This window comes from Prionailurus viverrinus, chromosome E1 (assembly GCF_022837055.1).
Source record: "Prionailurus viverrinus isolate Anna chromosome E1, UM_Priviv_1.0, whole genome shotgun sequence".
Taxonomy (NCBI): Eukaryota; Metazoa; Chordata; class Mammalia; order Carnivora; family Felidae; genus Prionailurus; species Prionailurus viverrinus.
The window spans coordinates 25,889,212-25,901,113 of record NC_062574.1 but is presented as its reverse complement, the minus strand read 5'-3'; the positions used below and the strand labels follow the sequence as shown (position 1 = coordinate 25,901,113).

Genomic DNA, 11,902 nt, shown 5'->3' with positions numbered 1-11,902 from the left:
GTCCGCGGTAGTGCGTGCACCACGGCCAAACTCCTCCTCAGAAGGGAGAGAGGGAGTAGGGTGCACCCATCTTACCAGCTCCGCCTACCCAGAGGCGCTAAAACGGGATTCGTTTCTACTCTGGAGCCCCAGAAAGGGAGTCAGGAGTCCCGGTGCAGAGTGGCTGGGGCGACGGCCGGAGGCAAGTGGCCAGCAGAGGGAGCCCGGCCCCTGGCTTGGGAGGCGGCCCGCGCCAGGAGCGCGGGGGACTCGAAGCGGCTCGGCGCCTCCCGGCCCAGCCGGTGGCCCGCGCCGGCGCCGCTCGGCCTCGCAGCTCCGCCCGCTGCCCCAGCCAGCCTGCTGCCGCCCCCGAGGTGCAGCTGCCGCCGAGCTGGGGGCGCCCGACGTTTTGTCCCCGCCTCCAGTCCCTCCTAACGCGCTTGCTGCGCCCCTACCCCACGCGGCCCACAGAGCGCACAGCGCCGTTCACTTCGCATTGCAGCGTTTTATTGTTTTCTCGAGTTTTTGTCTTTTCGTCTCGCTCGGTAGCGAAAAGTGAAAACCTGAGGTGGAGCCCGCGGGCCGGGCGAGCAAAGCCCGGGCGGAGGGGCCGAGGGGCTGGCGGGGTGGGAGCCCCTCCAGGGATGGGGCTTCTCCCGCAGCCGAGGACCCCCCAGCCCTGTACAATATAGATGCTTATGTAAAATGAAAAGAAAATTTAAATGCTATGAATTAATCTCTAAATATTATGTACACAGCAATGTACACCTTTGAATAAATTAATACCAATTTGTATATTCTGGGAACCTTAAAGCTTATTTACACAAATTACCATTTATTTTATAAATATCTTTTTTTTTTCTCCCCCTGGGGACTCAAGGCAGAAGTGCCACTCCCTCCCCTGACCGAGGGGTGGGAGGAGCGCCTGTCTTTCGGGGGAAGAAGTGGGAGGACTAAAAGAACAGGTCCCTCCCAGCTCAAGTCTACACTGATTTCAGTCTTCACTGAGCCCGCATCCCTTACTGCAGATTCTCAAGCGGTCCAGGCCCAAGGCTAGGGGCTCTGGGGTTCCCTCCGAAGTTCCCATCCCTGACTCCTGCACCTTCTGTCTCCCGATGAGACCACTGGGCGGGGCAATGAGGCCTCCCCACAGCGCTGGAGGACCTGGAGGGACACCTGGTCAATGCCACTTTGACATCGGAGCAGATCTGGACAGTGACCAGTGGCTCCTAAGCGACTGTGTTCCCCGCAGCCGGGTTCTTCTTGGGGCCTAGGGAATTGTCCCAGGCTCCGGCTGGCTGGCCAGGGCTCTATTCCGGCTGCAGCAGCCCGCTTTTGCTCCTTTATTTAAATAAATACCCATTCTGTGCTGTACACGTCCCAAGCAGCAGGGGCAGGCAGCCGGGGAGGTCTGCGTGGCAGCGGAGCAGCTGGGCAGTCCCCTCACTTGGGCGACTCCCTGCCGGGGGAGAGGGCTCGCTGGCTCTCCAGCCCACTCACCAGTCTCTGGATGCTCTGCAGTTCACTGGCCGCCTCTTTGGCCGAGCCGCTGGGTGACAGGGCACCGCGGGATGGGGCCCCAACCTTGCGGAGAGCCAGCTCCGGTAGCGGGCTGGGCTCCCGGCTGTTGCTGCCCGCAGCCTTGGAGCCCTCCGCCGCCAGCCCCGTGGTGAGAAGACTAGCGCTAGGCGGGATAGTGACCGGGATCTGGTAGGGGCTGAACCGCAGGCGGGGCCGGGCATTGCCCAGAAAGTGGCTCCGGGATAGGGAGCCCGCAGCGGCAGCAGCTGCAGCCGCAGCACTGGTGGCTGGCAAAGCAGAGGCCGCTGCCGCAGCGGCCGCCATGTAGGTGTAGGGGTAGGGGAAGAGGCCTCCGAAAGTGGGCATTGGGATTCCCTGAAAGAAAAGAACAAGACAAGGGTTAGGCATCCTGCCTGAGGTGTTCTAAGGGTGAGCTGGGTGCTGGGGGTGGTGCTACCACCAGGAATCCTTGCCCTACTGTTTTAGGAATATAATACCAGAGCTCACATAACTGTAACCCCAAGCAGCACAGGTAGAGGAGAGCCAGTATGCCTATGGCCAAACCCAGTTAGACAGGAGGAGCTCACTTCAGGTTATGATGCAAAGGTCTGGTGCCGTCAAGCTCTGTGCCAGGCATTACAGTACGAGTGAGGGAAAGAAATGCCAGGTGGCTGAATTAGCATGAGCAAAAGCCTAGAGGGAGGAAACTGGGCAGGCATAGAGCCAGGTGGCAAGTAGGCAGCTTTGGCTGTCTTGGGAGGTTCTGTTCATTTAAAAGAGTGTCCTCCCCAACCCTTCCATCTGCAGGTGCCCCAAAGGACTGAGAAAGCCTGGGCAGGAGAGGTGAGGAACTCCGTACATTCTCCTTCTACCTGCCTGCCTGCTCAGGGATCTCCTGCCTGGGTCAGAAGGGCATAGATGCCAATCCGTTTATAAACTGGCCTGGATATTCTACAAAGAGCTCCTGGCAGCACCTCAGTGGCAGCTGAGGAAGGAATGCAAAGTCTGCCCGTGGAGAGCACAGTAGCCAGGAAACCCTGACAAACATCTGCTGAGTCTATGAGGCCCGACTTTTGGATTATCTGACCTTTGAGATAATGGCTCACTCTCCAGAGTAAGAGGGTATGGGGAGGAGGGCAGGGAGCTGGCTGTGCTGGGCTTCCAGGGAGCCTCAGGCCTGGCTCAGGCAGGGAGAAGGAAAGAAGTAGCCCAGTCGGGAATGAGAAAATATCCTTCCTGAGAAGGTCAAGTCCTACTGGGCATTTAGTCCTGGTATCTCAGGGGGAGAGGAAGGAGGGAGGCTTCAAATCTCCCCAAATTTGGCTCTACCTGATGGCCAAGGGCGGGCTACTCAGGCATAGGAACTTAACCAGTAGCAGTATACCAAGTGATACCTCCTGAGTGCTGGGTACTCTCAACCTGGCCTTGCACCTGTTGACCAGGCTGTATCTAGAAGCCCTGACTTCCCGACAACCTTTATGATGCCCATGCTGGGGAGGAGGCATTCACATACATATGGAATCAAGGATGCAGATTAAACCTCCAGGACCTGAGCTACATTTTCCAGAAGCTTCCTTGCCATCTCAGAGCCACAGATATGTGATGTTAGTGTTTCAAATGCTCACTCCACATATCCCTGACACTGAGCTCTATTTAAAACCCATTTCAGGATCCCTTCCCCCATTTTAAAAATATTTGCTTCTGAACCAAAGGAGCCTTCTCAGACCTGAACTCCTATTTTCCTTCCCTTAAGATAAGATCTCAAAGGTTCAATTTGCCAGAAACCTCAGAGGGAAGAAAATGAATGTAGAGATTCCAAATCTTTCCACAGGGAATATTCCACCCAAGCAACCAAAGAGGCCGCTCTCCCCATTGGGTCTCCTTATTTTGCTCCTAGCCAGTTTCATAAAGTCTCCCCTGGGAGCTCAGAATTTCAGCCTGGGCTTGGGGAACTGAGCCCTTCTTTCCTGAGATGTGTGGTTGGGAGACCTAAGGTGGGGGAAGGAACAGGAGGACTTCTGGAGGGCCTGAAAGGGGCCAGAGGCATCTGAGAGGTGGGTCGTTTTGGCAGTCAATTGTCCAGAAAATATTGCAAATCTTCCTACTCCCTTTTTCCAGGCATCTTAGCCCTTCAGGGACTGACAGTGAGCCAAGGGTTTTTGTTTCCAAGAGAAGTGTCCTGAGGCCAGGAAAGTGGACTTCACAAAGCCAGAGGCAGACTCAGTCTGTCAGAGGAAGAGTCTACTGGGTGCCACTCTATGCTGGAGTTATAGGGAAGGAAACAGGCCCAAAGAGGGTCAGGCACTTGTCCACAGTCACACACAGTCAGAACAGCACCCTGGCGAGACCCTAGACCTACACTCTCAGTCTCCCCGAACCTAGGTGTGGTGGAGTGTCAGGTCTCCCCAGGACAGAGTCGTTGTCCGCTAGAAACTCAGAGCACCTATGGCACCCCCAGGCCCTATGCCCACCTTGCTCTTTCTCCCTTCAGATCACAGGTCTTACCTGAGATGCCAGCATGTGCTGGGAGAGGTGGAACGGGAAGGGCGCAGCGGTGCTTGCGGCGCTGGCCGCGGGACCCAGCCCGCCTGCGTCCAGCCCGGTGGCGGTCCCTGGGCCGCCAGCCCCCCCACTGCTGCTGCTGCCCGCCACCGATGCCAGCAGGTGACCCATGCCCATGGCAGAGAAGGCTCCAGGGCCCATGGCAAACTGTCCCGGGTGCAAGAAGAGCGGCTGGCCGGCCCCCAGCGGCCCGAAGAACTGCTGCCCGTGCAGATGGCCGGAGAAAGCCAGGCCCGGCAGGTGTCCGGCGCCCAGAGGAGACGCACTGTCCGTCTGCACCACCAGCGGCGCCAGGCCGGGCTCCTTGCCCTCGCCTGCCTCCTTGCGCCCCTCGTCCTTTCGCCTTGCTTCCGTGCGCTCCTTCTCTAGGCTCCGCAGGCCAAACGGACCGTCCCCGCCGCTCTCCGCCGGCTCCTTGCCCCTCTCGGGGCTGCGCCGCTCCCGGGAGCGCTCAGGTTCGGTCAAGCGAGGGGGGCTGGCGCTGTCCAGGGCCGGGCTGCGGCCGAGAGCCGGCCCTGCGCGCTCCTCGCTCAGCCTTTCCGGCTCTGGGTCGCTGTCCGCGGCGCACGACTTGTCTTCGGCTGCAGGGAGAATGGACGCGGGAGGTCACAGGGGTCCCGGAAGAGACAGACGCGAGGCCTCCCCTCCTCCACCGGTGTCTGGACCGGGTCGGAGAGACTGGGAGAGGCCTGCTCCCGAGGAAGCCACGTTCGAGGAACTTCCAGATCCTCGTCGGGCAAAGGGGCAGCTGCAGGTCACCTAACCTAAGGCTCCGTATTTACAGCGGGAGAAATTGAGCCATGTAAAGGAAACTCACTGCTAGAGTCACACAGTGCCAAGAACCTAGCTGGGCAGCCAGATCTTCTGGATACCCGGACGCCCTCACTGGAAAGGCCTCGGTCTTTTGCCCCATCCCAGACACACTGCTGACGCTTCCCGCAGGTTTTGTGGTTATCCGGAAGCTGAGCAAAGAGCCAGCCTGGGGTCGGAAGGAGAACCTCCCCTTCCTCTACCCCAGGTCCGACCACCCAACTCTCACCTCTGGTCCGATGCAGGCGCAGGGGACTAGGCGCTGACCCCGGGGAGGGTGGCGGTTCCCGCGCGGGGGCAGGGTCGCAAGAAGAGGCGTCGGACTCGGCGCCGTCGCGTTCCGGTTTGCAGTGCTCCTCGTACAGCCGCAGAGACGGCAGCGTCAGCTGCTTCCTGGGGATGAGCGGAGGGAGCCGGTCAGAGACGAGCTCACACCCCCCAGCGTTCTGCTGGCTCAGTCTCCCACCGCGCAGCCGTCCAGCTCACCCCTCACCTTTTCTCCCGCCGGCCGTTCCCGGTGTCCCGGAAGCCCTTGGCAAACGGGTTGTTGTCGATCTTCAGTTGAGTGATCTGCAGGGACCGAGGGGGCGGCGCCAGGTCAGGACGAGTCTCCTCCAGCCTGGGCTGAGGCACCCCGAGGTCGGAGGCTGCCGCCCCAGAGGAGAACCCCGCGAAAGTCCACTTGATACCCGCCCGCCTAGGATACGACTCTCCGAGCTGGAAGACGAGTTGAGACCAGCGGGCGGGCCTCGCGGGAAGCCACAGGGTCTCTCCTCTTCCACTTTATTCGAAGCATATTCCCTTATCTTGCACACACAAGCCCAAAGGTGTGTGCAAAGAGTCGAAATCTGCCCAAGCATGCACACAGACGCACTCGGTCACTCAAGTTTAACAAACCGGGCATCGGAGCAGGCGCGCACGGAGACAGCAAAACACACTGCGAGTCCACACCACAGAGACAAATCACACTCACGGGCCCGCGCACACGCAAGTACACACAGACCAAATAAGCAAGTGCCCAGAGAACAGAACGAATTCACACTCCTCCACACGTATCTGAGTCTCCCGAAATGTTGCCCACATACCCGCATACACGCCATTTCACAAAGACAAAAAGAACGACCGGCAGGACACTTGGACACTCTCCCGAGAGTGGTATATGGGCACAGGCCCAGAGGGAGTGAGCTCTGCACCTCTAGAAAAGGGGGATAGAAAGGCAGCAAGCAGAAAAATTCTCTAAGCACCTCCCAAGGGGTTCACAGCCTGGACCGACCCAGAGTGGGGATACTTTGGGAAGCTGTGTCACCTGTCCCGCCCTCTGGCTCCCCCGAGAGAGTGAAAACTGGGCCCCAGGTTCCTATTGCTGGTTTCCAGAGAGTCAGGAGAGCCAGGGCAGGGTGCCTCAGGCTCCCTCTCTTCATTTAAATTCCCATTCCAATGCCAAGAAATAAACGAATAAAATGTAAAAATGTCAGCACGGGCTGGGAGTCTCGGCTAATTGCTAAGTAAATATCCCCACCCCTTGGAGTGCCCAGCTGTTAGCGCCCCGAGGGGGAGCCTGTGTATACGTGTCACGGACTTGGTGGTGGTGGGGGGGAGCCTGGAGGATTTCAGTGGGTGCTGCGGTTACAGATGAGACTTGCTGCTCTGGAGTGAGCTGTGAGATCGAGAGATGGGTGCTGGGGTCTACGGGCAGATATGAGTGAAGGGGTGGAGTCTGCAGGTGTAAGGGGGCATCGGTGCAGGGGCTGGGCCCATCGCCCCCCCCCCCCCAAGCGCACCTTATCGTTCTGGTAGGCAGTGACCGCGATGAAGTCGGTCTCAGGGAACACGTAGGTGCGGAAGGTGCTGTAGGGCAGCTTCAGGATGTCGTTGGCTCTCACAATGTGGAAGCGCGGTTGGTACTTGTGCATGGAGTTCAGAATGGTCTGTGGGGAGGGTGCGGGTCAGCCGATAGCCCCCAGCTTTTGGCCGGAGCATTTCTACTCTCTGGGGACCCGACCTCTTTCCAATGCTCTCTCTCTCTTCGTCTGCCTTCTACACCCCCTCCTTCGCTATTTTCTCCTGTCTTCTCTGCCTTTTTTCTTTCCTATATTTCTTTTTATTTTTCTCTCAGCTTTCTTTATCACAGTTTCTCTCTCTACTTAAAAAAATTACCCCAGTTGAAAATAGAAATGAAACAAAACAAAACCCCCATAAAACTCCACTCTTAACCTCTCTTCCTGGGCTCATTGCTAAGCCCCTAGTAACTCTACAGAGAGAAGCTTTGGATCTTTGGAGGCTCAACAAGCACCCTACTTCTGAATGGACAATCCCTTTTGCCCCATCAACCCCCCCTTCCCATTCGCTGGGGCCCTGCCTCAGGCAGAAATGGAGAGAACCCCCCAAACTCCCTCCTCCTGGTAGGGCGTTTGCCTATGGGAGGAGGGAATGGAGACTTAGGCTGTTAAAGGGGCTGGTTTAACTTTTAAATCTCCTAGTCTGGGGAAGGGGTGGGAAGGGAAATGGGGACACAGGTCATGGGGAAGGGTGAGGACAAGCTGAGGTTGGGGGCAGGACTTCCAAGCTCAGCACTTAAAAACACCAGAGGCCACACAACTGAGTCGCACCTGCCTCCGGCTGGGCTCTAGGAAGAGCTTTGGAAGGCTTGACCCCAGCCAAGATTGTGAGCAGCCTGGGGCTTTCCACCCCACAACCCAGGCTTGCAAAGGGGAGCCCTCTGGGCCCAGACTCAGCCAGCATAGGCCACAGGGCGGTGACCCAAGCAGGGCACTTTGAGAGTTCGGCCAGCGCTCCTCTCTGGGGAATCCCGCCGCCTGCTCTCCCGCCCCCACCCCCTGCAGTGTAGGACACTCAGGCTCCGACCCCCATCCCCGCACCCGCCCAGCACTCACGAAGCCATGCTTGTCGGAGATGTTGTTGGTCAGTTTCAGCTTATGGAAAGCCACAGGCTTGGCCATCCACTGCTCTCCCGTGGCCGGGCTGTCTGGGTGGATGTACATGCGTTTGGGCATCTCTGGGTCGGCCTTGCCCGCCACCATCCAGCGCGAGTTATGGAATTTATACCGGCAATCATCAGCGGCCACAATGTCCATCAGCAGGATATATTTCGCCTTTTTGTCCAGGCCGCTGACTCGCACCTTGAAGGGAGGAAACATCCGCCTGCGAGGAAGGGAAAGGGCAAGACTCCATGGGACCCGGTTTTATGTCGGAGGACCTCACTCCCCAAGCACACACCACTGCCAGGAGCTTCCCCATCTGTGTTTCCCGGTTGTCTGGGCTCTGCCCCCATATTACTGCCTGAGAGACCCCACCTGTGGTTATTATTCCTGGGGGATCCCATTTCCGCTTGTCAAACTCCCTCTTATTATATGGTTTCCCATCGGCTTTATCCTCAGATCTGGTGACTCTCTTTCTCCCTCATCTGAGATGAAAGCGGATGTCCAGGAAAGAAATCCAGGCCCCCTAGAAATACACCTGCTTCTTTTGAATCTTCCCAAAATTCATTCAGGAGATATGCCCACTGGGACTGAAACTCCCAAAAATAAAACCAGAAGATGTTTGCTTGGATAACTGGGTTGCAGCCCAACAAGAACCTTAAGTTTCGGGGGAAGAGGGTGAACCTGAGGCCTGGATTCCCGGCGGCTGAGTCAAAGGGTGGAGGGGCTGGGGGCTGTGATTTTCTTCAGGCGTTAAGGCCTGGAGTGGTGTGTGAGTAGGGAGCTTTTTGCTCCTTGGGCCAGGACAAGGCTCCCAGCCTGGGTCAGGCTTCGACAGGGCCGCTTGGGGCTTACTGCCGGAAAGGGACGGCCGGCTGGAATCGGCTGGCCAGCCAGGCCTAGCATGGTACAGGTTTCATTATGGGCTTCAGGGTCAGAGGACAGTCCGGGAGATGCTACATCTCCCTGGAGCTCCGAGTCAGACCGGGAGGCAGGAGAACGAGGCGGCGAGGCTGAGTTACCGGCGGAAATGTCTGAGACCCGCCCGGGCAGAGCCGCAGGACCTCCTCAGCTTTGGGACTCAGAATGGTTAGGACTGTTCTTTAACAGCATGTTTTCGTTTTACTTTATTCGGGAGATTTTCATGTTTTAGTTTTTAAAATTTCTCTCGGTGCCAAATGAGAAAAGTCAACTTGGTTGCCCGTGGGAGCTAAGCGTGGCGCCGGGGCCAGAGCCCGGAACCTCGAGCGGCAGGCTCGGCGCTGGTCTGTGCTGTCGGGTCCCCCAGCCCGCCCGCCCGCCTGCTTGCCCGCCGGCCAGCCGGCCGCCCTACCTCCCAGACTTGGTGATGACCATCTCGGTGCCCAGCTTGTGGAACTGGTCCCACAGCTCCTTGGCCTCCAGCGTCACCTTGGGGTCGTCCTCCACCTCGTCCTCGGGCTCCAGGCTCTTAAGCGAGCGCAGATGCGCGGCGGGCGGGTGCGGGCCGAGTGCCGAGACGTGCAGCCCCGCCTCGGCCGCCGCCGCCGCCGCGGCCGCCGCGGCCGCCGCCCCCGCCAGGCCCGGGTCGGGCAGCGGCTTGGCCAGCGCGCCGGGCGGCAGTGCGAGCGCCGGGAAGAAGGAGGGCTGCGCCGCCGCCAGGAAGGCGGACATGGGGAAGTCGGCCGGCCGTGGCGCGTGGAACGGGTGGTAAGCCATGGCGCTGGCCGCCAGCGCCGGCTCTCTCATCGGGACATCCGGCCCAGGCGCCCAGGGGCCGGGGCCGGGGGCGCGCGGCTCGGACCCCCGGCCCGGGCGGCGGCGCGCGCGGAGGAAGGGCGACCCGGGTGGCAAGCGCAGCGGCGGCTCCTCCCGGCTCTCCGTCCGAGGCACGGCGAGGGGCGCGGGGCTCTGGGCGCGGGGGTGGCGGGGGCTCTGCGCTAGGCTGGGCTGGCCCGCTCCGGCGCCGGGGACCACGCGCGACTGGTTAGATCTTGTCGTGATCTCTGGAAAACTGTGACTATCTCACATGTCCTGCCCTGCTCGGATCCCCTGCGCTAACGAGCCAGGCCCCCCTTGATTGCTGATTTTACGCTTTTTGGACCAATTGTGGGTCTCCGGGGGCGGGGTTTTGACAGCTCTAGCCAAGCTCCGGCCGGGAGGGGGGGCCGGGGAGAAGGTGTCGGAAGCCTCAGCAGTAAGAAAACATGTCAACAGAATAAAATATTAACCAATGACGGGCAAGCGGGCCCCGAGACCCCTCCCCCTGCCCCGGCCCCCACCCCACCGCCCGCGCCCGCGGCTGCCTGCGCCCGGACGGGAAAGAGCGGCGGGCCGACCCGACCCGCCGAAAGGGCCTGAGGCGGGGGGCGACCGGGTCCCAAGGCCCTGGGGAAGGACCCCCCAGCCGCACGCCGGCTCCAAGTGCAAAGCATTGACATGGCCCCGTGAGGAGAGGGGGCGCCCTCCTTCTCCCTCGCCCGGCGGCTCAGCCGCTCTGGCCCGCGCCCCAGCTTGGCCTCCGACCCCGCTCTCGGCGGAGGCGCCGCCCGGGGCCCCTGCACTCCGGAGGGAACTGGAAAGAGAGGCCGGTGGGCGGGCGAGTCGGGAGGCGAGGGCGGCCGAGGTCCTGGAGAGGAACCCAGGTGGCGGGAGCCGGTGAGTGGAGCGGTGGTAGAGCCCTTCGGTGGGGCCGGCATGGGAGGGAGTGGGATGCGGCCTTGTACTCGGGAAACGCGGGGACCCCCCAGTCCGCGCCTCCCCCTCACAGGAAGACTCAGGAGGAACTTGGAATTCTGGGCAAGCCCTGAACTCAGCCCAGTATCCTGCCTCCTGCATCCAGCCCTGAGACATCCGACGGCCGGGAGAGCCGGGTCCTCGGGGCTAGGAAGGTGAGCGCATCGTTCGCCGAGCTGGACGGCTGGTCCCGGTCCCCAGATTCTTGACCCGCGCAACGAATTTTCGCCTTATCCGGTACCGGAGACACAAGTCTCCCTCATCCTAAACAGCGGCATCCTTTCTCCGCTCTCGGCCACATTCCTAGAGTTTGTTTCCGGCTCTCCGAAGCGCTAGTCTCCCAAGTTCAGTAGTGCAGAGAAACGAGTACGGGGGTCGGAATGTTTGCACTCACCTGTGGTTGAATCCATCCCCACCCCGACTATCGGCAGTCTTCGTTCTTCACCAGCCCCAGTATCCCCCCCCCCCCCCCGCCACATGTGTGTGTGTGTGTGTGTGTGTGTGTGTGTGTGTGTTGTGCGCTCTGTATGGTGGTGCCCACTGTGCGCGGCGCGAGCGGCAACTTAAGGAGTGTGCCCAGAGAGTGAAGCCGTCACACACCTGCCGTGAATCGGGCTGGGGCGCTGACACTCAGACTGATTCCTGGTGGTCGCGTTCGAAGGATAAGAAGGACCACGTACTGCACATAGGTGACACTCCTGCCCGCACAACCAATACAAGTGAGGGTGAGTTCAGCCGCGCGGGCCCTGTGCCCGCGTGGTAGGTGTGTACAGCCCACATCCAACAGTGATCCAGGCAACACTGGCCGTCCACTACGCACACCAAGTCGCAGGGCACCTTGTCGCTGCACACGTGGACCTGGCATGTAAAGCCTGCTAAGTCGAAGGAGTGCGGGTTCAGGACCCGCCGGAGTGGTTTGGCCTCCGCGACCTTTTTTCTACTTTTCCAGGCCAGTCCCGGAGCCCTCAAAGCTCCTTTACCCAGCTCGCAAATGAGCGCCGCCCCCACAGGGTTTTCCTTCAAAACCCTGCTCTTCTTGTAGTGCCTTCTCTCTGTCCGGAACGAATCTTTGACTCCCCTTTGCGCAGTCTGCGAAGATGTGGCAGGATCCGTTGCAGCTTTGCATAGGCAAAGTCCTGCCGGCTCCATTTAGGCGGGATATGGCCCCTCAGGGAGGGACATGTGTGGGCAGGTTTGCGCAGTCAGTGAGGTGACCAGATAAAAGGGCAGCGTTCCTTAGCCGGGAATCCGGGTGCGGGCCTGGGAATACGTGAACACATTTGCAAACTCGTGCGTGTACACATACTTTCCTACTCGTAAGAATGTGTGTACAACTAATTGTATGCAATTCGGACATTTTCCCGGGAAAGATCCGT

General features: G+C 59.8%; 1 protein-coding gene across 1 annotated transcript; it reads right to left on the bottom strand.

The window, feature by feature from the left end:
* Window positions 1-469: 469 nt before the first annotated feature.
* TBX2 (T-box transcription factor 2) lies at window positions 470-9,834 on the bottom strand. Its single transcript, XM_047833589.1, has 7 exons — window positions 9,145-9,834; window positions 7,767-8,034; window positions 6,654-6,800; window positions 5,366-5,442; window positions 5,102-5,265; window positions 4,006-4,643; window positions 470-1,875 (listed from the first exon to the last, which is right to left on the bottom strand). Exons 1-7 carry the CDS (start codon window positions 9,537-9,539, stop codon window positions 1,423-1,425), a joined length of 2,142 nt encoding a protein of 713 aa, XP_047689545.1. The 5' UTR covers window positions 9,540-9,834; the 3' UTR covers window positions 470-1,422.
* Window positions 9,835-11,902: the final 2,068 nt, after the last annotated feature.

Bases quoted from the DNA above. Each gene is read 5' to 3' on its own strand.
- TBX2 (XM_047833589.1), bottom strand. From the start codon at position 9,539: ATGAGAGAGCCGGCGCTGGCGGCCAGCGCCATGGCTTACCACCCGTTC. The intron at 8,035-9,144 runs GTAGGGCGGCCG...CCTTCCTCGCAG, and splicing joins GTCATCACCAAGTCTGGGAG to GCGGATGTTTCCTCCCTTCA. The intron at 6,801-7,766 runs GTGAGTGCTGGG...CCCTCCCCACAG, and splicing joins TCTCCGACAAGCATGGCTTC to ACCATTCTGAACTCCATGCA.